The 26,961-nt window shown below is 41.9% G+C and overlaps 3 protein-coding genes across 4 annotated transcripts in view; 1 reads left to right on the top strand and 2 right to left on the bottom strand.

The window, feature by feature from the left end:
* YIPF2 (Yip1 domain family member 2) overlaps positions 1-26,961 on the bottom strand; it is a 365,318-nt gene that overhangs the window by 197,825 nt on the left and 140,532 nt on the right. The window lies entirely within an intron of this gene.
* Positions 1-26,961, bottom strand: part of POSTN (periostin) — a 109,183-nt gene that overhangs the window by 78,592 nt on the left and 3,630 nt on the right. The window lies entirely within an intron of this gene.
* C2H19orf38 (chromosome 2 C19orf38 homolog) lies at positions 363-22,506 on the top strand. Of its 2 annotated transcripts, XM_070741867.1 has the most exons (7): positions 363-437; positions 1,906-2,229; positions 3,868-3,960; positions 5,929-5,950; positions 15,080-15,123; positions 17,556-17,593; positions 20,028-22,506. In XM_070741867.1, exons 1-7 carry the CDS (start codon positions 392-394, stop codon positions 20,157-20,159), a joined length of 699 nt encoding a protein of 232 aa, XP_070597968.1. In that variant the 5' UTR covers positions 363-391; the 3' UTR covers positions 20,160-22,506. The 2 variants fall into 2 exon arrangements, with proteins under 2 accessions (XP_070597968.1, XP_070597969.1); XM_070741868.1 differs by lacking the exon at positions 17,556-17,593 and having other exon boundaries at positions 20,028-20,251.

The following is a 26,961-nucleotide window of genomic DNA, read 5'->3' as shown; positions in this document are numbered from 1 at the left end:
TCTTAGGATTAGACTATTAGAATTACAGTATGAACAGACAGATTTTAACATTTTTAGAACTTTATTTTGAAATATATATGGAATATTAATTCTTTAATGTCAAGTTTTGTAATATGTTCAGATTGGCGAAACTGGTGGTTTATGGATTTTAAACCAAATAATCCATTCAGATTTTGTCTTCCATGGTTTGATGATACCACAATTTGAGAAGGACTTCATAAATTCGATTTGTAGCAGGAAGTAGAAACGCCTTGCAAAGAGACAAAATGCAATTTCCTCAAATGACAAAACTCCTCATTAAGCAAGCATGTTCTCCTTTTTGTTATTTCAATCTTACAAAACTTTGTTTAAGTTAATGGCATTTCCCATATCTGTCTGCAAAAGATACGAGATGTTCCATAGTAATGTGGAGTTGAAAATTATTTTTCTTCTAACTGGTATGTTTTCTCTTTTCCTTTCTCTTATATCCATTTCTGAATGCTATCATAAATAGATGGAAAGTGAAGGCATATAATTAGCACAGTTACCCTAGGAAATCTCTTACTATTTTAACAAGATTTGAACCCCTTCGGGAGACAGTATGAATGCAACTGCACTGCCTGCACCCTGTTCAGGAGGGAAGGGTTTTTAATAGGAAAGTGAACACAAGAATAAGGGGGCACAATCTGAGGTTAGTTGGGGGGAAGATCAAAAGCAACATGAGAAAATATTATTTTACTGAAAGAGTAGTAGATCTTTGGAACAAACTTCCAGCAGAGTTGTGGTTGGTAAATCCACAGTAACTGAATTTAAACATTTAAACATATATCCATCCTAAGATAAAATACAGGAAATAGTATAAAGGCAGACTAGATGGACCATGAGGCCTTTTTCTGCCGTCAATCTTCTATGTTTCTATGTTTCTGTGTGAGGTCCCTTCCAACTGTGTTATTCTGTATACCAGTGTTTCCCCTACCTTGGCAACTTGAAGATATTTGGACTTCAATGGAACTATGCCTGCGTGGAGGAAAGCATGCAGTAAGATCCATCAAGGTTCTGTCTTTGGCCCAATATACAGTATTCATGAATGATTTAGAAGAGGGGATAGAAGAGGAACTTAATAATTTTGAAAATGACACTAATCTGGGAATAACTGCTAATACTTTGGAAGATATCCAGCAAAATGCAGTTCAGTGGTGAAAAAAAATAAGATGCTGCACTTTAGCAGGAAAAACCAAATGCATAGATACAGCATAGGCAGGACCTGGCTCACCAGTATACCTGTGAGAGAGATTGAGGAGTCCTTCTGGACTACCACTGAAGTATAAGCCACCAATATGGTGCAGCTGCCAAAATAGCCAATGCCATCATAGGCTGCATCAACATAGGGATAGCATCAAGATCACAAGAAGTAATAGTTCTGCTTTATTTATTTATTATTTAATTTATTTAATTAGATTTCTATGCTGCCCATCTCAAGGCGATACGACACTAGTGGGGCCACTCTTGGAATACTGCATCCATTTCTGATCACCCTGATACAAAAAGGGTGTTGATTCCCACTTCTAACATATTAAAAATTACAGTTTGGCTATGAATGAGCAGGGGATTGGATTAGAAGACCACCAAGGTCCTTTCTAACTCTGTTATTCAGAATTTTGGAGGTTTCCAGGATTGTCTGCAAGATTTTGTGGAGCTGTACTTTGCCCAAAACAAATGACTTGAAAACTGCAATTCATTCTTTAAAAAACTATTCTGATTTATTTTATCATTTGCTGGAAATATTTATAAGACTGATTAATAACATTTCATAAATTGAAATCTGGCCAAAATGGCATGAATTTGTATCCATAATTGTTGTTTTCTAAATTTTAATACAATGTCGATAAATTTCAGTCCTTCTCATTCTATTTCATGCTGTTTTAGGTTGCATGGCAGCTTTCGGCCGATTTCCCTCTCCAAATATTTTCCTGAATGTTCTTTCAAATGAAGTGACTGAAGGAGATTCGCTTAAAATAGAATGTTCTGCACCCAGTAAATACGTGGATGGTTGTTTTTATTTGTTCAAGAATAATGAATCCAAGGCACTGAAGAATTTGTCTGCTGCAGAGGCTCAGAATCATGTTACCTTCCTTCTGGAAAATGTCACGACTAGTGATGGGGGCAGGTATAGATGCCAGTACAGGATCTATAATGGGAGCCAGTTTCAGAAGTCTGAATTTAGTCAAGTCCTGGAGATTACAGTGAAAGGTAAGTATTTCTCAAACGATGTGAAAAAATGTTTGGGAGATAGGATGGTCAAGAGTTGTATTCACTCTGTTTGGAAATCATTATTCCCATTTTTAAATGTGAAGTGAATTTAACATAATGAGCCTTCAGTTAACAAGTGTTGGGTGGAATATCACAAATTTGTATTCAGGTAACACCTGAAATAATAGACTTTTTTCTGATGTTTGTCCCTATAATAGGAGGTCTTTTTTCATTATTTATGTGAGTGTTTTGTACATCTTTTATATAATTATTCAATTGTTACATTGGCAGCATTGGATATTTTTGTCATACTAATCTAGATGAAACGTTAATATATATTGCTAGCTCAGGTATGCTATGCCAGTGTTTCCCAACCTTTTTTGAGCCGCGGCACATTATTCATGTTTTCAAAATTCTGGGGAACACTGAAGGGGGGGCGGGGGGGCTAAAGAAAAGTTTGGACAAAAAAAATATCTCTTCCTCCATTTCACTCTATTTCTCCCTCCCTCTTTCTCTCTCTTCCTTCCTTCCCTTCTTTCTCTCCATCCCTCTTTCTTTCTTCCTCTCTTTTTTGCTCTCTTTCTCTCTCCCTCCTTCCCTCCCTCTATGTCTTTCCCTCTCCCTCCTTCCCCCCTTTCTTTCTCTCTCTCTCTTGCTTTCTTTCCCTCTCTTTCTCTTGCTTTCTTTCTTTCATTCTCTCTCCCCTCCTTTTTTTCTCTCTCTCTCTTTCTCTCTCGTTCACCACGCCAGCAACAGAGAGAAAAAGGAGCGAGAGAGAGCCGGAGAGAGAGTGGAGTGCGCAGCAGCCATCAGCCTCCTCGCCCTCCCAGACGTCCCCAGCGCCCGGCCTCGCGCCTTATCCCGTTAGCCCGGCCGAAAGCCACACAGTCCCGGACTCCCAGATCGCTCGCTTCTCCGGCCAGCGCGGCGCTTTCCTGGGCAGATGGCTTTGCTGACCGGAGAAGCGAGCGATTCGGGAGTCCGGGACTGTGTGGCTTTGCGCCATGAAGAGAAAACGGCAGCAGGGAAAAGTCGGCCGTTTTCTCTTCATGGCGCAAAGCCACACAGTCCCGGACTCCCGGATTGCTCGCCCCAAGGCAGGAGGCGGCAGCGGAGGAGAGTGGGCGGGCAATGGGGCAGGGCGGAGAAGCCAGTGGTGCGTTTGGCCGGAGGCACCGTGGGGCGGCAGGGGCAGGGAGGTGCGGCAGTAGGAGTAAAGGGAGCCGCGGCTGCCCCTGCCTCCCCACGGTGCCTCCGGCCAAACGCGCCCCTGGCTTCTCCACCCTGCCCCATTGCCCGCCCGATCCGCCCACTCTCCTCCACCGCCTCTCGCCGCGGCACACCTGATGGTGTGTCGCGGCACACCAGTGTGCCGCGGCACTCCGGTTGGGAAACGCTGTGCTATGCTATACACTAAATGAATGAATGAATGAATGAATGAATGAATGAATAAATAAATAAATAAATAAATAAATACTGTATCTGAGGCAGAACTGGGGTTGGAGAAACAAACAGTGACTGGGAAGAGAAAGAGGAATCTTCTGTGCTCTCCATCCCCCCAAAAGAAAAGAAAGGATAAGGATGCACTCCTGTTTTATTACTTTCTGTAACTGTATCTGATTTTTCCTCCATTTCCAGGTGCAGCCAGGTTTCTCCTCATTACCCTTTGTGTGACTGGAATTCTGCTCTTGATTCTGATCGTCTCTGCAGCTGTAGGAACAACCGCATACTGTAGGTGGAATGCAGGGACTGGGTGTCTATTTCAGACTGACAAGTACAGATGTTGCCTACTAGGGTGGAGACTTCTGGGACATGCTTCTTTCACCTTTAGCCTTTTGACCCATACCTGAAAAACAACTCAGCCAAAGCAGCTGATCTCTGTGACTGCACAGGCATTATCACCCAATGAGTAGCAATGCTATGCTCTTGCTAAATGTTTAAGTAAACGTTTAGCAAGAGCATAGCCAGCTAAATGTTTGGCAAATGTTTTGGCTTATATCATTAGCTTAACTAGTAACTACAGCTTATCTATGAGCATAGTTGCATGGAGGGGATGTTTTTGTTCTAACATTGTAAAAGAGAACATACAGTATTTCTTTTCTCTTTTAATTTGTATCTTAATAACATCAATGTATGCAATATTTTTTAAAAAGAGAAAAGGATGAATGTTCCCCCACTGTGGCTCTTATTACTTTATATATATTATATATACAGTATATCCTAGTGGACAAACAATTAAATATGAGCCAGCAGTATGCGACAGCAGTCCAAAATGCCAATGCAATCCTAAGTTTCATTAACATCAAGATCACATGAGGTATTAGTATTGTTCTATAAAGCCTTAGTAAGACCACACCTAGAATACTGCATCCAGTTTTGGTGACCACAATGCAAAAAGGATATTGAGATTCTAGGAAAAAGTGCAGAGAAGAGCAACCAAGTTGATTAGGGGACTGGATAATAAAATAAGCAATGAACAGTTGCAGGAACAGGGCATGGCTAGTCTAGTGAAGAGAAGGGCTAGGGGAGACTTGATTGTAGTGTTCAATATTTGAGGCACTGCCACAGAGAGGAAGAGGTCAAGCAATTTTCCAAAGCACCTGAAGGCCAGACAGAAGGAATAATGGATGGAAACTGAACAAAGAGAAATTCAACATAGAAATGAGGAGAAATTTTCTGACAGTGAGAACAATCAACCAATAGAACAGTTTGCCTTTAGAATTTGTGGGTACTTCATTACTGGAGATTTTCAAGAAGATACTGGCAGCCACTTGTCAAAAATGGTATAGGATCTCCTTGAGCAGGGGGTTGGGCTAGATGACCTACAAGATCCCTTCCAACTGTGTTATTCTGTATACCAGTGTTTCCCAACCTTGGCAACTTGAAGATATTTGGACTTCAACTCCCAGAATTCCCCAGCCAGCAAATGCTGGCTGGGGAATTCTGGGAGTTGAAGTCCAAACATCTTCAAGTTGCCAAGGTTGGGAAACACTACTGTATACTACAGTGGTGTAGTGTGTACAATGGTGTAGTCCAGTGTGGACTATTAGGAAGATATTTGTATCTTCTAGATGTAATTATTTTCTACTAATAATAATTATTAATTATTCAAATAGTTTTTATCTGTGATAAAGGAAGAGGTTTTAATTATTGGATTCTCTCTTTGCAGTCGGGTAAACATTTTTTATTTGTAGTGTGCTTAAATTACTATGTTTCTATTACACTTCAAATATAATAGAAGCACATTTTAAAAACGTATCAATAAAATACAGGACAGAAATAGAAGGCAAATGTACAGTATCTAAGGAGCAAATATTGATGTATTTGATTTATATAAGGCCAAGCCAGAAATTCTTCAAAGTCAACAAAATGACTTGAAAATGATTTGGACACATAAAGACAAATTTGTACATCTGTTTGGGAAGCTAGAGGGAGGGAAGGGGAGATATGGTAGTAGAGGTAGACCATCTCCCCAGCATCCTGTAATTATTGTAAAGCAAAGTAGTATCAGGCATAGGCACAAAAGAAAATCTTAAATACAGTAGTACTACTCAAAGTGGTATCAGGCATAGGCACACTCAGAGCATATTGCTGTTTGATCTTCCATTGATCACTCTCCAAATGGGTATGCCAGGCTTTTGTCTCACAGTATTTATAATATTATTTACTAATGCGCCCTCATTTCCCCTTTCTTACTAGTTAAAAGAAGAAAGAAGAAAAGGTGAGAGAAGATTATCCTAAACTATGGTGCTCAGAATTTGTGGTAGAAGTCAGGTCACCCGCTGTCTATTTTACTGGAGTATTGATGAATCCTCTTTAAGGGAATGTTTCCCCTTGAATAAAATGTTCCCCGGCAAATTGGTACAAATTATTGAAGTGTTGCGAGGGGGCATTTGTGTCAGCTCCTAATAGCTGTGAACCACCCATTCCTATTTAATTTTACAGACCACAAGTATTTTTTTTATTCTTGACACAGCCAGCTTTTCCTCTTCCCCACTACTTCCCATACATCTCCTTCAAATTACCCTTTTTCAGATTCCATGATGCATTGTAGGAGGGCAAATATTTTTATTTATTTATTCATTTTGTCCAATACACAATGAGGGATTTAGTGGGTGTATATATATATATATATTCTAGGGCAAACACAGCGAGACCTGAGCTGCCTTCCTTCTATAAATACTGGTGGCTGGGTGTGGTTTGATGGCTCAGCAATTGCCTGCTGTGTAGAAACTTCCTGGTGAGTCAGTGGGGTAACACCTGGGGTCGTTGATGTATCTGAGGTATGCTGATTAGTTAATGGTTGTTGATTAGGCATGATATCCTGAGTAATTGGAGCTTGCAGGCTACTTGATTGTTTTGCAATGTGTGTTCTGAGTCTGGTTTCAGTTTTTATGCCTGGGTTACATTTGAGGGCTGATTTCCAGATGTCTGGTAGGCGGGAGGTATCATCCCGCTTGTTCATATTTTGGGGATGTTTTTCTATCTCGATGGCTTCCATGATTATTCTTTTGCTGTAGTGTTCTGTTTTGGAAATTAATTTAGTACTGTCAAAATCAATTTCATGTCCTGTAGTTTTGAAGTGTTGGAAAAGGGAGGAGGTTTTTTCTTTTTTCCTTAATGCATTCCTATGTTCTGCAACACATGCATTTACTCTTTACATGTTGCAGAACATAAGAATGCATTAAGGAAAAAAGAAAAAACCTCCTCCCTTTTCCAACACTTCAAAACTACAGGACATGAAATTGATTTTGACAGTACTAAATTAATATATGTTTTCGTAGATTTTCACGGGTACAGGTATGATGGTCTTGGTATATTCGGGTTTCTTCCTGTGTAGGATTTAGAAATTTCTGGCGACGTTTCGACGAGGTCCCACTCGTCATCTTCAGGCTGGTGCTTCTGTCCTTGTTCTAGGGCGAACACAGCGAGACCTGAGCTGCCAAATACAATATCCAGCTAGAAAACCAGGGAGTTTATCAAATACCATGTAAAATCTGCCCAGCCACATATATTGGACAAACTAACAGGAGAGTAAATGTACGTGTTGCAGAACATAAGAATGCATTAAGAAAAAAAGAAAAAACCTCCTCCATTTTCCAACACTTCAAAACTACAGGACATTGAATTGATTTTGACAGTACTAAATTAATTTCCAAAACAGAACACTACAGCAAAAGAATAATCATGGAAGCCATCGAGATAGAAAAACATCCCCAAAATATGAACAAGCGGGATGATACCTCCCACCTACCAGACATCTGGAAACCAGCCCTCATTAACAAATGTATTCCAGCCATAGAAACTGAAACCAGACTCAGAACACACATTGCAAAACAACCAAGTAGCCTGCAAGCTCCAACTACTCAGGATATTACCCCTAATCCACAACCATTAACTAATCAGCATACCTCAGTTCAATCAACGACCCCAGGTGTTACCCCACTGACTCACCAGGAAGTTTCTACACAGCAGGCAATTGCTGAGCCATCAAACCACACCCAGCCACCAGTATTTATAGAAGGAAGACAGCTCAGTTCTCTTTTGTTATAGAAGCACCAGCCTGAAGATGACGAGTGGGACCTCGTCAAAACGTCACCAGAAATTTCTAAATCCTACACGGGAAGAAACCCGAATATACCAAGACTATCATATATATATATATATATATATATATGTCACATGTTTTTGCTGAATTTGAAAATTAAGGGAGACTAGGATAGATCTATTTCGGCCTTATTTTGGTCTCATCAGCTAGCCATACCCTCACTGGGACTTGAACCTGCAACCTTTGCCTTGTAAGGCAGAGAATTAACCTCTAGACTACAGTATCCAATCCTTTCAGCTCTGTACCAGGGAAGGGTTACATTTTGTGTTGAATCACCATATATATATGGCCAGCTGATGAGGCCAAAATAAGGCCGAAATAGATCTATCCTAGTCTCCCCTAATTTTCAAATTCAGCAAAAAAAACATGTGACATATATATATATTTATATATATGTATGTATGTATGTATGTATGTATGTATCAAATGAATATATATATATATATTCAAATTCAGCAAAAAAAAAACATGTGACACATACACATAGAATTGTCGGCTATCAATAAAATTAACTGCCTTGGAAATGGCGCTGGGTTGGGCAGAGAGGCAAATAAGGAGCTGTGATGTTCCTTCAATATACCAGGGTGATTCGACACAAAAATATGTAACCCTTCCCTGGTGCAAAGCTGAAGGGATTGGATACTGTAGCCTAGAGGATAATTCCCTGCCTTACAAGGCAAAGGTTGCAGGTTCAAGTCCCAGTGGGTATGGCTAGCTGATGAGGCCAAAATAAGGCCGAAATAGATCTATCCTAGTCTCCCTTAATATTCAAATTCAGAAAAAAAGTTATATATATATATATATATATATATATATATATATATATATATATATATATATATTCGTAGATTTTCACGGGTACAGGTATGATGGTCTTGGTATATTCGGGTTTCTTCCCGTGTAGGATTTAGAAATTTCTGGCGACATTTCAACGAGGTCCCACTCCAGCCTGAAGATGACGAATGGGACCTCGTCGAAACGTCGCCAGAAATTTCCAAATCCTACACGGGAAAAAACCCGAATATACCAAGACCATCATATATATATATATATACACACATAGTAAAATACATGATGAAGGTTATAGAGGAGATACTCATAGTAAAATATATAGAATAGAAAAGAAGATATAGTAATAGAACATATCAATGAAAGAATAGAAGAAGAGATATAGGAATAGAAGAAAGGTATAGGAGATATAGGTGAGCAATAGGAAAGGGGATGGAAGGCACACTAGTGTACTTGTACTCACCCCTTACTGATCTCTTAGGAATCTGGATAGGTCAACAATAGATAATCTAAGGGTAAATTGTTGGGGGTTTGGGAATGACACTATGGAGTCCGGTAATGAGTTCCACGCTTCGACAACTCGGTTACTGAAGTCATATTTTTTACAGTCAAGTTTGGAGCGGTTAATATTAAGTTTAAATTTGTTGTGTGCTCGTGTTGTTGTGGTTGAAGCTGAAGTAGTGTCCAACAGGCAGGACTTTGCAGCATATGATCTTGTGGGCAATACTTAGATCTTGTTTAAAGCGTCTTAGTTCTAGGCTTTCTAGGCCCAGGATTGAAAGTCTAGTCTTGTAGGGTATTCTGTTTCGAGTGGAGTAGTGAAGGGCTTTTCTGGTGAAGTATCTTTGGACATTTTCAAGGTTGTTGATGTCTGAGATGCAATATGGGTTCCAAATGGATGAGCTGTATTTGAGGATGGGTCTGGCAAAAATTTTGTAAGCTCTGGTAAGTAGTGTGAGATTGCCAGAGCAGAAGCTATGTAGGATTAGGTTTACAACTCTTGAAGCCTTCTTGGCTATGTTGTTCCAGTGGGCTTTGGCACTTAAATCTTTTATTGTTAGTATACCGAGGTCTTTAACCAAGTGGGGATTATCTGTGATAATTTGATTATTCAGTTCGTATTTGGAGTTCAGATTCTTTTTCCCAATGTGTAGGGCAGAGCATTTGCTAGTTGAGATTTGGAGATGCCATGTGTTAGACCACTCAGAAACAGAGTTCAGGTCTTTTTGGAGAGTAGTTGTGTTATCGGTGGTGTTGAAGAGTTTTACATCGTCGCCGAAGAGGACACAGTTGCTTGGGATGTAATCGCAAAGGTCATTGATATAGAGAATGAAGAGCGTTGGTCCCAGTACACTACCTTGGGGAACACCACTTTTAACTGGGATGGGGGTGGATATGGTGCTTCCTATTTTGACCACTTGTTGTCTGTTTGACAGGAATGCTGTAATCCAGCTGTGGAGGGATCCTGAGATGCCTTAGGATTTGAGTTTTAGGAGTAGTTTGTTATGGACCACTGAATCAAAGGCTTTGCAGAAGTCGATATAAATTCCATCTATAGATTTCCCTTGATCTAGATGAGTTGTCCATATATTTTTGCAGTGGAGGAGCTGCAGGTTGTAGGATAGTTTTTTTCTGAAACCAAATTGTTTGTTAGAGAGCAAATTATTAGTCTCTAGATGGAGAGTAATTGATTTGTTTATAATTGATTCCATGACTTTGCATGGGACGCAGCATAGTGAAATTAGTCTGTAGTTATCGACAAGAGATGGGTCTCCTTTTTTGAAGATGGGGATGACCATTGCTTTCTACCATAGCTTAGGAAGTGTGCTGGTTCTGAAGGATTTTTTGAAAATTATGCTTAGTGGTTTAGCTATGGCAGAAAAGAGCTTTTTTATGAAGTAAGCACAAAGACAATCGGGTCCGACTGATAGAGAAAGTTTAAGGTCACATAATGCTTTTTCAACTCGGTCTTCAGTGAAGTCTACTTGGGTTAGGTCGTTGAGGGAGTTTGAGGCGCGATTGATGAAATTGGGGGATGAGCCATTGCTGTTGACAAAGACAGAGCCAAAGAAAGAGTTGAGGAGGTTGGCTTTGGATGAATCATCGTGGTATTCTTTGTTGTTGGGTCCTTTGAGAGGTGGGATAGATCTAGAGTCTTTGAGTTTATTGTTGACAAAGTTGTAGAAAGCTCTATTAGATTTGTTGCATAGCAGGTTTTCCTCTTGTTTGCTGTAGTAATTCAGGCATTCTGCTTTTATTTGATTGCAAATGCTTTTATATCGGCTTTTGAAGTTGGAAACTTGTCCTTTTTTGTTTTTCCTCCAGAGATATTTTTTTATTGTTTGTAATTTTCTTATTGAGATGGGGAAGTTATTTTTTTTTTGTTTATGGTACATGTTAGAGGTACATGAAGTCTGATGATAATTTTCATTTTGAGTAGGAATATGTTGTAGTGGTCATCAGTAATGTAGCATTCAGAGAATAGAGTTTTCCAGTTTAATGTTGAGAGGTGGGCTTCAATGAGTTCGTAGTTCGCTTTTTTGAAATTGAATTTTGGTGTATTATTTTGGTGGATCATAGTATGTCTTAGGTTGAGACTGAAGTTTATCATGCTGTGGTTGCTATTGGAAAATGGTTCTGTTATTTGTAAGTCATATACAGTGATCCCCCGATCATTGCGAGGGTTCCGTTCCAGGACCCCCCGCAACGAGCGGGTTTTCGCGAAGTAGCGCTGCGGAAGTAAAAACACCATCTGCCCATGCGCAGATGGTGTTTTTACTCCCGCAGCGCTAGCGAGGAGCCGAAGATTGGGGTTCCTGTTTTAAAACGTCGCCGCCGGCATGGGCGGCTTCCTAGCAGCCCCCCAAACCCGGGTTGGGGGACCGGGGGGTGCTGGCAAGCCGCCCATGCCGGCGGCGACGTTGCTGCCGGCTTGGCTTCCCTCGCCAGCGCAGCCAACGCGCGCTACGATCTTCCGGGCGAGCCAGGCTCAGTGACGGAAGGCAGCCGCTTGGCCCGGGATGCTGGGCCGAGAGGAGCCGGGCTTGATCCGCTGAGCCTGGCCGGCTTGGCTTCCCTCACCGGCGCAGGCAACACGCGCTGCCATCTTCCGGGCCAGCCAGGCTCAGCGGATCAAGCCCGGCTCCTCTCGGCCCAGCATCCCGGGCCAAGCGGCTGCCTTCCGTCACTGAGCCTGGCTCGCCCGGAAGATCGTAGCGTGCGTTGGCTGCAGCGGCGGCGACATTGCTGCCGGCTTGGCTTCCCTCGCCGCTGCAGCCAACGCACGCTATGATCTTCCGGGCGAGCCAGGCTCAGTGACGGAAGGCAGCCGCTTGGCCCGGGATGCTGGGCCGAGAGGAGCCGGGCTTGATCCGCTGAGCCTGGCTGGCCCGGAAGATGGCAGCGCGTGTTGCCTGCGCCGGTGAGGGAAGCCAAGCCGGCCAGGCTCAGCGGATCAAGCCCGGCTCCTCTCGGCCCAGCATCCTGGGCCAAGCGGCTGCCTTCCGTCACTGAGCCTGGCTCGGCCGGAAGATCGTAGCGCATGTTGGCTGCGCTGGCGAGGGAAGCCAAGCCGGCAGCAACGTCGCCGCCGCTGCAGCCAATGCGTGCTACGATCTTCCGGGCGAGCCAGGCTCAGTCACGGAAGGCAGCTGCTTGGCCCGGGATGCTGGGCCGAAAGGAGCCGGGCTTGAAGATCGCAGCGCGCGTTGGCTGCGGTGGCAAGGGCTTGCGATGGAGGGTGGAGGAAGCGGCCATGGGAGGGCGAGCTGCCTCAGGGAGGAGGATCGGGCGGGACCAGGTGGGGGCTGGAATTTCTCTGCTGGGAAGAAGTGGCGATGGATCATCCGTCTACCTCTGTCGGCTGCTCCGGGCCAGGGCGAAGGGCGGGCGAGCGGCGAAGGGCGGGCGAGCGGCGAAGGGCGGGCGAGCGGGTGCAGGGGAGGGCTTCTCGCCCTCCCGCCAGCAAGAGGGGGAGCGAAAGGCGTGGGCGGGCGAAGGGCGGGCGAGCGGCAGCGAGGAGTTTTCGTGGGCGGTGGGGAAACTCCTCGCTGATGCCAGCAAGAGGGGGAAGACCCAGGGAAGCCACCCAGCAGCTGATCTGCCGGGCGCCATCTACGCATGCGTGCCCATAGGGAAAAAAAAGGCACGCATGCGCAGATGGTGTTTTGACTTCCGGGTTGAAAAATCGCAAATTACCCTGTTCGCAATGGTCGGGAACGCAATAACCGGGGGATCACTGTATTGCACTTTTGCTGTTGCAGAAGATGAGATCCAGACAGTTATCAAGTCTGGTATTGTTAGTTACTATATATAGTAGAATGGATGGGTTTATATATAGTAGAATGGATGGGTTCCGTGCTGCATTCATTTAAGGACCAGTTAATGTGTGGTAGGTTGAGGTCTCCAAGGAAGATAATGGGGTATAGGCAGTTGGTTGCCCACATTAGTAATGTGGATAATTTGTTAGCATGTTCGATTTCGTAGTCTGGAGCTCTATAGCAGAGTAAGAAACGAATTGTGGTATTTAGGGATAAATCACAGACAACAGTTTCGGGTTGTCTGTGCACAGATCCTGTGCAACTTTGAGGATTTTTAAGTTCAGTGATTTTTTGTAGAATATAGCTACTCCGCCTCCTCTGCGGGATTCACGGTTAGAGTGGGAAACATGGTAGTTTTTTGATGTGATAATGGAGTCTGGGTAGGAAGCATTTAGCCATGTTTCGCATATAAAAATTATATCGAAGTTGGAGGTGTCAAGTAGAAGGAGGAATTCAGACATCTTGTTGACTAAACTTCTAGGATTTAATAGTTTACATTTGAGACTGGTCTTGTGCTTGAGATTGGTTTTGGGGTGGTTAGAGGAAGTAAGGGGCACACTTTCCTATTCTTTGTTTGAGGTGGTAGGGATGTCTATTTGTTGTTGTGGGATGGTGGTCTGGCAGGTGTCAGTCTGATGTTGTGAGATGGTAGATTGTGAGAAGTTAGACCGGAAGATGTAGGGAGGATTATGGGTTTTGGGTTTGATGCGTTCCGTGCGGTAATCTATGTAAAGGCTTTTTTCACCAAGTTCATAACATCTCTTGAGTTCTGCCCGTAATTCACGAGAGCGAATATGTTGCAGGAGAGAAAGATCTGGTCTGGATCTGAGTTTGTTGAAAGAATTGTTATTTCTGGCAATGTGGCTAATGGTCTTGATGAATTGCTGTTTTATTTGTTTATTTTTGCATACCACTTTGCAGAAGTGGGGTGCTATTGAGCCATTGTTATACTTGTGCTCAGGTCCAATTCTGGTAACTTCCAAAATGTCTTCTTGGGCGATTGTGCATGTGAGTGATGGAGGTGGATGACGTTTCTTATTTTTGTTATATCTGATTCATGGCTTTCTTCAAGACCACAGGGGATAGCATTCTGGCATTTTTGTTCACGTTCCATGGCATCCTTGACTAGGGTAGGGATATCAGTGGTAGATTTAGTGGGGTTTTGGAGTATTGGAAGTGATTGAGGTTGAGGTTGAAGTGAAGTGGTGAGTTGTATTTTGTCGGGTGGATTTGGATTAATCAGTGTTTGGATATTTTTCTCCATGGATGAAAGTCTTGATTCAATATTTTCTCTGAATGCTTGTTGGTTTTTGAGAAGTCTTGGTTCAATACTTTCTATGAATGCTTGTTGAGTTTTGATGGCTTCTTTTAAGGTGTTAATCTCCTCAGACAAACTGGTGAGTATATTTAGCTTTGGGGTGGATGACCACATATAAAGAAATGAAGAGTTTACTCTGGATTAGTTATGTTTAGGCAAGACTGGTGTATATGAATTTTGCAGGATTGACATTTGATGTATTTATCAAGATCATTTATAGTGTCTTTGCATATGTTGCAACATAAAATGTTGTTTGAATCTTTTGAATGAAGATTCTGTGTTTTCTTCTTCACTGGCATAGTTGGCCTCAGGGGTTTGTAGTTTTATTGTTTTATTGTATACTGAGTGGAGGGGCTTTAGTTACCGGATGCTTTAGAGTTTGGCTAGCCCTTGAGATTCTATGTAGATCTGAGGAAAGATGATGGGGGATCATGTGGGTTGGTGCTTTGTGTCCTCAGTAATGGCAGCAGTAAAAAGAATGTATGTGATGGAGGTTCAAAGTTGTGGCTACAGGGAGGAATTAGCTGCATCAACAAACTCTCCTAGGGATCACACCTTCCTTATTGTTTCTTTCAGGCTGGCTGCCAAGGAGGAAATTTTCCTTCCTTGTAATGTTAATTTCTTTCTTTCAGGCTGGCTGCCAGGGGGGGGGGGCAGGGGGGCTTCAGAGCAATGAGGTTTGGGGAAACAGCTGTTTTAGCCTATTCCCTCTGATTTTGCGAGTCCTCAGGTTGGAGTCCTTTCGCTAGCAGCTATACCGGGCTTTATATGACCATTAATATGACCATTAGTTGATGCTACATTTTGTTTGCTTAGGAAGCTGAAGTCCTGCTGGGCAGAAACAAGCTATCCCACCACAGGTATGTAAAACGTAACTAAAGTTCCAATTGCCATGACCAGTATTGGGTTCCTACCTGGATGGAGGTGGGTGGTGATGGGTGTTCCTATATGAACAGAAGCCAAAATAATTCATGGAAGCAAAAAAGTCACCAAAATCTCATGCACCCACATGTCTTCTTGTGAGATTTGCTTCTTGTGCATGCGCAGAAGCTAAATCATGCTCCTATACGCGTGCGTGCCTGCTGGTCACCTGAACCTACACACGCAACTGCACTGGTAGCGGAGGTAAGCAGGAACCCCCACCTGGCTATAACATATCAGAGTTGGGCAGCCAGGGGGGTGGGTGAATTACCAGCAAAGAAGGCTAGAAGTCACCAATACTTGGCTTGGAACTACCAGGTTTCCAGTGAAGGGCTACCAAAATTTTTACTACCACATTGTGGCCGTGGCTTATGCATCTCCGAAGAGGGGTGGCATACAAATCCAATAAATAAATAAATAAATAAATTTTCTTTCAACACCTTTCAGTGCAAATTGGGTGCTCTGGGGTGGAGCTGCATTTTCACTACCCCACTGCATTCCCACCTGTCCGGGCAGCAGCCCACCCCTGCATGTTTTCCCAAAATAAGACAGGGTCTTATTTTCTTTGGACGTCTGAAATATGCCATGGCCTTATTACCGGGGTGCGAGTGGGGTGTGTATTATTTTGGGGGTGCAGCAGGTGGCGAACATGAATGTCCCTCCACCACTGTCACCTCCCCTCCCTGTTTGAGTGAACCCAACATGCCCCACCCCGCTCCAATGGCAACAGTAGCCTGGCTGCTTTCCTTCCCCAGTGTCTCTTTATTGAGAGAGGTGGAAGGTGCAGAATGGGGCAAGATGCACGTTACTCAGCTGTCACTCTTGCTCACCTGCCACCTCACACTCCACACCTCACGCTCCACACACTCCAAATCCTTCACTGCTGATAAGGCTGACAGTGCTCTATCCCTCCCTCCCTCCCTCTCTCTCTTTCTCTCTCTCTCCCCCTCTCTAGCTGTCGAGTCCCCCTCCCACCACTGTTGCCCCTGGGCCAAGCCCACTTGGATGCAACAGAGGCAGCCACTCCATCTCCTGGTGGCCACCCCCAGCATGCAGGACACCCATTTGTTCCAAGCCCCCCTCCTTTCTTCGGAAAGAAGGCAGCAGCAGCAGCAGGAACTCATCTAGCAGGAGGAAATGTTTGATGACCACGTCCATGATTTAACTCATGCCCAGTGGTGTGGTGCAGTGATCCATGGCAGGAAAAGACTGAGGAGGCAGGAGGGGCCCACTACAAAGCCCACCAAGAGAGTTGGCCACCAAGCCAGAGATGCAGGGAGGCGGATCCTGGGGTGGGCAGGTGAAAGAGCACTTTTGTATGTCTCCATGTCATATTGGCAGATGAATGAGCCAGGGCTCTCCTCCCTCCTACCGCGGTGGTTCCGGAGCCTCGATTTCTGCTTCACCTCCTCCTCCACACAGGCAGGAATGCATTTCAAAATCCCACCAGAGGCAGAGCCCAGAGGACCTGAGCCAGTCCCATGGGGTGTGCACAATGCTGCAGTGGAGGAGTTGGTAAAGCTCACCCAACAATATTACCAAAGAACAGGTCTTGCCGAGACAGTCACCCACTAAGCCAGAGGTGCAGGGAGGTAGATCTCAGGGTGGGCATCTGGAAGAGCCCTTTTGTGTCTCTCTGCATCACACTGGCAGATGGGGGCCAGGGCTCTCTCCCATCCCATTATGGTGGCTCTGGAGCCTTGATCCCTGCCTCGCATACTCCTCCTTGCAGGCAGGGGTGCATTTCAAGATGCCACTGGAGGCAGAGCCCACAGGAGCTGAGCCAGTCCTGTGGGTTGTGCACAATGCTGTGGTGGAGGGAGTTGGTAAAACTCACCCAATAAATATTACCAAAGAACAGGTCTTGCCTGCATGCACCCACCTCTCGCTTATTCTCTCTCTCTTTTCCCAACTGGGAGCTGCTCTTTTTGTGGGGGGCACTCTTTGAACTGGGAGAGAGAGAGAGAGAGAGAGCAAGCGAGAGAATCAAGAAACTGATTGTAGGAGAAAATGGCAACTTAGTTTTGGATAAAACTTTGTGGAATCATGTTTCCAAATGAGAAAGTAACCCTCCTTGTCTAAACTTTGTCTCTTGTGTCATGGTGACTTCTATCTTTTGTTTGCTGTCTTCCCACATATATAAAAAGATGCAATTTGGTTATGTTTAGAGAGAACCAGAGATATTCATTTGTTGAGATAATGAAAAACCATAATCTGTAAAAGTATGTAAACATCAGAAAAAGCAATTAAAAGCAATTAAGCTGATGTCATAATCAGCAATAATCCTACTTCTATGTAGATGTAATAGCATCCTTAAAAATAAACCTGTTTAGAGGTTAAGGTGTTCATATGACATTGCTTCTTCTCACAGAGACATCCTTTAACAACTGCATGTTCATCATTTCAGAGGTAAGCTATCAAAGAATGGGGGGGGCAAGTTATGTCACTTGAAGAAGTGACACCTTAAGAAGTAACTCGTCACATCTAGGTAGAACTAAAGAGAAAATTCATAATGGTTAGAGCAATTAACCAATCAAATAGCTTGTCTTCAATAGTTGTGGGAGATTCATTAGTGGAGGCTTTTAAAAAGAGCCTGGACAACTATTGTCTGAAATGATATAGGCAACAACAACAACAGCAGCAGAGTTGGAAGAGACCTTGGAGGTCTTCTAGTCCGTCATTGTTGCAAGTATGATTTTATAATACATGTGATTTTAGTGATGTTTTGTATTGGTTTTTTAAACTTATATTGTATTTATAGTTGTTGTTAGCCGCTCAGAGACCATTTGGAGTGAGCGGCATATAAATTAATTACAGTGGTACCTCAGTTCTCGACCACAATCCGTTCCAGAAGTGTGGTCGAGAACCGATTTGGTCGAGAACTGAATTAATTTATCCCATAGGAAATAGTGGAAATGGATTTAATTGGTTCCCAGCCCATTGACTTGCTGGGAACCAATTAAATCTACAGTATTTCCTCCATTTCCTGTGGGATAAAGATCTGAGGAGACGAGATGAGAACGAATTGGTGCCTGAATCCCGACACGCCCCTCCTGGCCGCCCTCTTAACAGCCGCCCAGTCTCTATCTTGTAACTGCTCCAAGCTGCAGGAAGGGTAGGGCTGGCTGCAATACCGGCAGCTTTGAGGGGCTCCTTTCCTCAGCGGTTCAGTTGGTTACATGCAGGCAGCTGCACCAACGTTTTCTTTCCCGGCGCCGGTGGCTCTGGCAGCTTCCCTTCGAGGGCGGCCAGGAGGGGCGTGTCGGGATTCAGGCACCCCTTCGCTCTCACCTCGTCTCCTCAGATCTTACATTTCGGATAGTAAACAAAATTTTCTGTTCAGTATCCGAATTTTTGTTCAGATAATGAAGCAAATTTTTGCAGAAAATTTTGTTCGGTATCCGAAATGTACAAAAACAAAAGCGTTCGAAAAATGAGCTACCACTACATTAATTAATCAATCAATTAATTAATTAATTAATTAATACAGTGGTAGCTCAGTTTTAGAACGCTTTACGTATGTATTTGCATAAATACATACGTAAGTAAGTAAGTAAGTAAGTAAATAAATAAATAACCAACCAACCAACCAACCCTGCTTGGCCGGGAGATCCTACACTATTTCAGACAAATGGTTATCCAACATCTTCTTAAAAACTTACAGTGTTGGAGCATTCACAACTTCTGGAAGCAAGTTCTTCCACTGATTAATTGTTCTAACTGTCATGAATTTTCTCCTCAGTTCTAAGTTGCTTCTCTCCTTGATTAGTTTCCACCCATTGCTTCTTGTCCTACCCTCAGGTGCTTTGGAGAATAGTCTGACTCTCTCTTCTTTGTGGCAACCCCTGAGATATTAGATCATGTCTCCCCTTCTTTTCATTAAACTAGCCATGCCCAGTTCCGCAACCGTTCTTCATATGTTTTAGCCTCCAGTCCCCTAATCAACTTTGTTGCTCTTCTCTGCGCTCTTTCTAGAGTCTCAACATCCTTTTTACATCGTGGTGACCAAAATTGAATACAGTATTCCAAGTGTGGCCTTTTTTCGATGGCAAACCTTTTTTTTGCTCAGGTGCCAAAAGGGTGTGGTTTGCACATGATAGTGCACATATGTGTGCCCACACCCATAATACAATGCGCATGCATGCATCTCCCTCACACTGCCCCCCCTGCATGTGTGCAGGCCATTTTTTTGCCTTCCCCAGGCTTCAGGAAAGCCTCTGGAATCTGTGGATGGTGAAAAATAGGCCCAACTGTCTATCAGAAATTTGGAAACAACCTTCTGGTAGGCCCATTTTTCACCATCCACAAGCTCTGGAGGCTTTCCTGAAGCCTGGAGAAGGTAAAAAGGACCTTCCCCCAACCCTCTGGAAGGTCAAAAATCAGCTGGCCAGCATTGACATGCACACTGGAACTGACATAGGGCAACACTACATGTGCCCTCAAATATGGCTCTGCGTACCACCTGTGGCATGTGTGCGAAAGGTTCGCCAACACAGGTATAGGGTCTCCTCCTTGAGCAGGGGATTGGACTAGAAGATCTCCAAGGGTCCCTTCTATGTTCTGAAAGTGAATAGAGAATACCAGAGTTGGAAAGGGCCCTGAAGGTTTTCCAGTCTCTTCTTCTCTCATCCAGAATCGCAGAAAGCAAATTATTCCATTGGTTAATTGCACTGACTGACTGACTGTTTGACTGTATGTATGCATGTATGTATGTATGTATGTATGGATGGATGGATGGATGGATGGATGGATGTAACCTTACCAGCGCAAGTCAGATTTGGTTTTTTATATCATCTAACATTTTTTGTATCTTTCCTTTTCTCATCTTTTTTTATTCCGCAAGAAATCAAATCAAGAAATCAAACCAACAGTAGAAAACCCAAGTGCTTCAATCTCCTCAGCCATCAACCCAAGACTAGTATCCAGAATCTCCCTGGAAAAGCAAGATTTCTCCACATTCAGAGCATCAGAATGAAATCCTAAATGAAAACATATCAGATAGCCTTAGTATAAAACTATAAACAGAATTAGATAAACTTCTGCACCAGAGGCTTTGCTCACCTTTTCTAAGCAAAGGGACAGAGAGACACCTGAAACTGGTTACATTAAGCCCAAAATGTGGTTTATAAGGTCAGGATGGAAATTCTGCTGACAAATACAGTGTTCCCTCGATTTCCGCGGGGGATGCGTTCCGAGACCGCCCGCGAAAGTCGAATTTCCGCGAAGTAGATATGCGGAAGTAAATACACCATTTTTGGCTATGGACAGTATCACAAGCCTTCCCTTAACTTTTTAAACTCCTAAATTACCATTTCCCATTCCCTTAACAACCATTTACTCACCATTATTACTGGTACTCACCATTGAATAAGACACTTAGTGATCCTGATATTTATAAACATAATTATTTATTAACAATAATTATTTTTTTGTTATTTATTTGCAAAAAATATTAGTTTGACAATGACATATGACGTCATTGGGTGGGAAAAACCGTGGTATAGGAAAAAACCGCAAAGTATTTTTTAATTAATATTTTTTGAAAAACCGTGGTATAGGCTATTCGCGAAGTTCGAACCCGCGAAAATCGAGGGAACACTGTACAAAAGAAGTGGCCTTTGCACTGGAATTTTGTGATGTGTTGTTTGTTTGTCTCATATGGACTGACATAGTGGGACATTCAGAATATGTTTCTTAGTTCAAAGCAATAAAGGTTTGTGGCATCTTAAAGACTAAAATGCCTATCAAGGCATGAGCTCTAAAGCTCCCCTCATGAAATACAGTGGTACCTCTACTTAAGAACTTAATTTGTTCCCTGACCAGGTTCTTAAGTAGAAAAGTTTGTAAGTAGAAGCAATTTTTCCCCTATGAATAAATGAAAAAGCAAATAATGCATGCAAACCCATTGGGAAAGAAATAAAAGCTCGGAATTTGGGTGGGAGGAGGAGGAAGAAGAGGAGGAGGAGGAAGAGTCGCTGCCCAAGAAAGAAGGTGAGGTGAGGGGAATTAAAAAAAAATCCAAAACTTTAAGGCTTAAAAAAGAAGAGGGATTCTGAGGCGGTGAGGAGCACGCACCTCCCATACACCCTGCGTGAGGCTGCCTTCCATACACTGCGCCAGATAGAGAAACCCAGGTGGGCGAGAGGGGGAGCGCCACTGAAAGGCTCCTCTGGCAGCCCAGAAAAGCCCAAGATGGCTGGGATTAAAGGGGGAATGGCAGGAAACTGGCCAGGCCTTCATGCCGCTCTCAAATTTCTTGGGAAATTATTCTGGGTTCCAATTCTGAAGAAGAGGCAAAAAAATCTTGAACACCCAGTTCTTATCTAGAAAAGTGTTGTGGTTCAGCCTGAGGCTGCTCAGGGACTAGCTGTGTCTCTGCTGGCTCCATGCCCGGAGGAGGATGACAGCGAAGAGGAGGGGGCTGAGCAGTCGGACGGGGGAGGGGACAGCCAGGAATGGGATGAGGAGGAACAATATGAGAGGGGGGGGGGCTCTCCCCAGCCAGTAGCTTGGAATCATTAGGGGATGACACACAAGCTGTCATTGACATGCAACAGAGACGTTCAGAGCAAAGAAAGGAGCAGTTAAAGAAATATTATCACCATTGAATTAGAAACAGCTGGGTTTGGGTGTGATCCTCATCAGCAGGGTTTAAAAGGCAGGCAAGCCCTTGAAGCCATGTGGAGTGTTATCAATTGGAGTTACGGTGTCCTGCTTTGTTCTCGGGGTCTCTGTTCCTGGCTTGTGGCCCAGCAGTTTGGAAGACCTGTGGGAGGTGTAGGTCTGCTATCTACAGCCTCGGCTTGGTAGCAAGAATCCTGTATTGCTGCATGGACTTTTGCCTTCGTGGATATATCTGAAGATACAGCATTTTCCTGTTTGCAAGGACATTTTCTGTTACCTGTGTTTTTCTTGAATTTTATAAACTGCCTTTGCCTTTTACCGGTGTGTTTGGCTTCTCTTTTTGGGTTGGTATTGGCTTCTGGAGTGACCCAGACAGAACAGAAAAGTTCTTAAGTAGAGGCGTTCTTAGGTAGAGGTACCACTGTATATGGCTATCCTCAGCCATAGGTAAAGAGAAAATAATAAACAGAGAAAATCATAATATGTTCAACTGGGACAAATTAAAAAGTTAAATGTGCAAAAATTTTGGTTTAAAATGTACCATGAAGGTTAATTCAATTACATCACACTTAATTTAGTTTGTGGTTTTAAAATAAATAAATGGTGAATTTATTGCTGGTATGGTTGAATAATTCCTAAAATTTTCTGTACATAATGAATTTCCACTGAACATGAAATAAATTTTTATATTTCAGAAACCTTTGCCTTCAAATTTGTTTTATTTTCTAGACACCATTGTTTCAAAGACGCTCATATTGGGATGGGCGTGAATCCATTTGCTTGAACATTTAAAAACTAACCTACTTCCCCATTGTTCAAGTATCACATTATATCAAATATTCCTTGCCCACTGAATCATACAATGTTTTATATGTTCATTTTCCAATTCAATTCCAATAACTTTTTATAAATCTTAGCAATAATATGTTCATCGTTGCCACATTCCCATTCATTTTTAACAAAGTCAAATCCATAATATTTTTTATCCAATTTGAACCTTTCTTTCAGTTGCTGGTAAGTAAACCAGTGGCAAACATAATTTTCTGTTTCAATTTTTTCCCTCGGCTTTAGTATTGGTATTTTTATTTTAACTTCAACTCTTACAGTCCAACTGTGAGGGCAAACTAAAAGTATCAATAAACCTAAAAATACTGAATGTTTAATCCTCATACTGACCACAAGAGGGATCTCTTGGATCGCATTGTAGGGAATGTTGAACATTCTGATGTTATTCCCAGTAAGATAACTAATAACTAGCTTTTATTGGGACCCAATAGCCTCTAAAATTACCACGATTTTCTAGGACTGAATTTTTCCCCCACAACACTCTTGCCTAAGCTGTTTTTATTTTGAAACTCATAAATTTTCACCTAAATTGAACTTCTGGGTAATTTTTATTTTATTTTTTCCTCCATACCAACTTTTTCAATACATTTCAAAATACACAGTACCTTCATATTACTGTAAAAACAGTATTGAATTAGTAAAACAAAGATAATAGCCTGCCAAAATTATTAGTTCCAAATTAATTACTTCCAGTGTTCATCGATCCTCCCCCATCTTGACCTCTGATTTTGTCATCTAGATATCTAATTTTCTTCTAATTGAATTCAACATTAATTTCCTTTTAAACTTATAGAAACATAGAAGATTGACAGCAGAAAAAGACCTCATAGTTCATCTAGTCTGCACTTATACTATTTCCTGTATTTTATTTTAGGATGGATATGTTTATCCCAGGCATATTTAAATTCAATTACTGTGGATTTACCAACCACATCTGCTGGAAGTTTGTTCCAAGCATCTACTCTTTCAATAAAATTATTAAATTAGTATCATTATCCTCTTACAAATTCAGTGATGCCATCAGGCTTAGTCCTCCTTCTTAAACATTCTCCAAAACCCTTACAAAAAAAGATTTATCAACTATAAAGAAAAGAAAACAGATTATAATATTTAAAAGAAGGAAAAAAACCAGACTCTATTACTATTAAAACTGAAAAAAATCAACAAAACAAAGAACATACAAAAAAGAATCATAGATATTAATCAATCTATTATTTTAAATCCTTAATTTTTAAACATTTATCATATTATAATCATGGGGTATTATTATAAAAGCTTATCAAAACTTCAGTATGTAAATAATACCTTTCCACATTTGCTTTTCTATTATTTTATTCAATCTAATAATCAGTTAATATTAAAAAACTTATCATTTCATTATCGTTATCTTTTACCAATCTTTTGCAATTTCAGTAATCTAAATAATCTATTTCTATATAATTCTATATTTTAATAAAATTACATAAAGCCATACATACCTTAAAGCAACACCTAAATGATTCTAATTAGATCATTCCATAATCAGTGCATATTTAATAATCTATCAGCCCTCCTCATGGTGCCATCTTTGCCAATCCCCAAGGAATTTCTTTCTTATCTTTTTGTAATTCATTGTTTTCTCCTTTATTCTCTTTCTGCTCAAGTATAGAATCTTTCCAAACTTTTTTATTTCCGTTCTAGTTCCTTTCTTACTCTGCCTATTCCAGGGTGTTGGGTCACATCTATTCTCAATTTTATTAGCGCTTTTTTTAAATAATCACCATCAAGGATGTGACCCTCAACCCCTTCTTCAATCAAACCATTTTCTAATTCATTTATATTTTTGCATCCCTTGCCCTCCTCTTTTAGCTCAATAAGTATGAAATCATCTGTCTTATCAATATTATATCCTTTAATCTGTCCCTTTTGAAAGTGCCCATCTAATGACACTTTTATATTTCCATCCTTGTTTCCCTGTTGATCAGTCTCTTCCAGCTGTTTGGCATTCTTCTTTCTCCCTTTCTCTGTAATCCTGATTAAAACTTTGAATAAAGAAAATTGTGTTGTTGTTTCTGTTTTCTTCTTTCCACTCTTTAATACTGTATTTTTAAGTACTGTGTGTCTTTAAATAAGTCTCTTATGTCTTCCATCTCGTCCAGAGTTAGTACTGTATATCAAAAAACTTTGTCCAAATGTCCAATCAATCGCCCAGAAGCCAAATTTCTTCAAATGAATCAATCTATTTTCCTTTTCTCTTTTCTTCTCCCCCTTTCAGGTTCAGCTAAAGTTCAAATCCAGAATGTTTTCTTTCTTTTTGAGTTCTCCACACCTCCTCTTTACCCCTTGTTATAAAAACAATCTGCCCAGTTCCATTGCATCAAGTGAATTACAAATCCAACCAAATATTGCCTCAACTTCACCAGCAGATGTCCCCAATATACAATCTCACAATTACTTTCAATTCTTTGGCTTCTGTAAAAGCTTTTAAATTTAAATTCTAATGTAGTCTCAAAAGTCCAAATTTAACTCCCAACTTCCAAAAGCAAAGCAAATTATAAAATTCTTAGGTTTTAATTATTTTAAGTCCATTTAATGCTAATTAAACAGTCCACTAATAGTACATCTGCTTCCGCTTTAGCTCAGCTTCTGAAACAATTTTTTTTAATTGATTTTTTTTTTAGCAGGATATTCAGATAGCTTTCTATTTATGGATTACAACACAAGCAGTAATTTAGAATTACTTCAGAGATAGCAATATCTGGAGTTATCATGTCTGCTCCAGTCCTTCACATAAGCAGCAGAAAGTAAATCAGTTGGAGATATCTCAGTATTGTGCTTTTAGTAATGCTGGTAATTACCCCAGATAAATCTGTTTCATGTTTGCTTCCCTTGATTTTTTTCTCTTGAAAGCATCAGAGATTATGTGGGAGGGAGTTGCAGAAAGTTGCTTTATATGCTGGAGAAGAAGTTATTTTTCTGCACATTTCAAAATTTAATTCATGATAGCACAGATCAGATTTTACTTGATGATTAATAAACCTGGCAGATCAATACGGTTTTCATTTATTTTTATTTATCTATCACATTTAGAATCCACCCATCTTCCTCACCCAGCCTAATTTTCATGCCTAAAACAGGACTAGAAGTGGGTAGAGCTAGCAAAATCCAAGTGTCTTTCCTAATTTAGATTGTCCAATTCTTCAGCAGAACAGTTCTCTAGTCCAGTTTTTCCCAACCTTTTTTGAGCCGCGGCACATTATTCATATTTTCAAAATCCTGGGGAACACTGAATGGGGGCGCGGGGGGGGGGGGCGCGGGGGGGCTAAAGAAAAGTTTGGACAAAAAAAATATCTCTTCCTCCATTTCACTCTATTTCTCCCTCCCTCTTTCTCTCTCTTCCTTCCTTCCCTTCTTTCTCTCTCTCCATCCCTCTTTCTTTCTTCCTCTCTTTTTTGCTCTCTTTCTCCCTCCTTCCCTCCCTCTATGTCTTTCTCTCTCCCTTGCTCTCTCTCTGCCTCTCTTGCTATCTCTCTCTTTCATTCTCTCTCTTTCTCTCTCTTTCTCTGTCTCTCTTGCTATGTCTCTTTCTTTCTCTCTCTCTACCTCTTTCTCTCTCTCTCTCTTTCTCTGTCTCTCTCTCTGTCTCTCTTGCTATCTCTTTCTCTCTCTCTCTCTGTCTCTCTTGCTATCTCTTTCTTTCTCTCTCTGTCTCTCTTTCTCTCTTGCTATCTCTCTTTCTCTCTCTTTCTGTGTCTCTTGCTATCTCTTTCTCACTCTCTATCTTTCTCTCTCTCTCTGTCTCTCTTGCTATCTCTTTCTCTCTCTCTCTCTCGCTATCTCTCTCTCTCTCTCTCTTGCTATCTCTTTCTTTCTTTTTTTTCTCTCTCTCTTGCTATGTCTCTTTCTCTCTCTCTCGGGTGGGGGGGCACGGGGGGGCTAAAGAAAAGTTTGGACAAAAAAATATCTCTTCCACCATTTCACTCTATTTCTCCCTCCCTCTTTCTTCCCTCCCTCTTTCCATTGTATCTCTCCCTCCCTCTTTCTTTTCTATCTCTCCCTCCCTCCCTCTTTCCTCCCTCCCTCTTTCCTCCCTCCCTCTTTCCTTTCTATCTATTTTCTTTCTATCTCTCCTTCCCTTTCCTCCCTCCCTCTTTCCTTTCTATCTCTCCCTCCCCCTTTCCTCCCTCCCTCTTTCCTTTCTATCTATTTTCTATCTCTCCCTCCCTCTTTCCTCCCTCCCTCTTTCCTTTCTATCTCTCCCTCCCTCTTTCCTTTCTATCCTTCTCTCCGTCCCTCAGCGGCGGCAAAGAAGAAGGAAGGCAGGCTGC

This window comes from Erythrolamprus reginae, chromosome 2, assembly GCF_031021105.1.
Source record: "Erythrolamprus reginae isolate rEryReg1 chromosome 2, rEryReg1.hap1, whole genome shotgun sequence".
NCBI lineage: Eukaryota > Metazoa > Chordata > Lepidosauria > Squamata > Dipsadidae > Erythrolamprus > Erythrolamprus reginae.
This window is presented reverse-complemented; position numbering and strand designations above follow the sequence as displayed.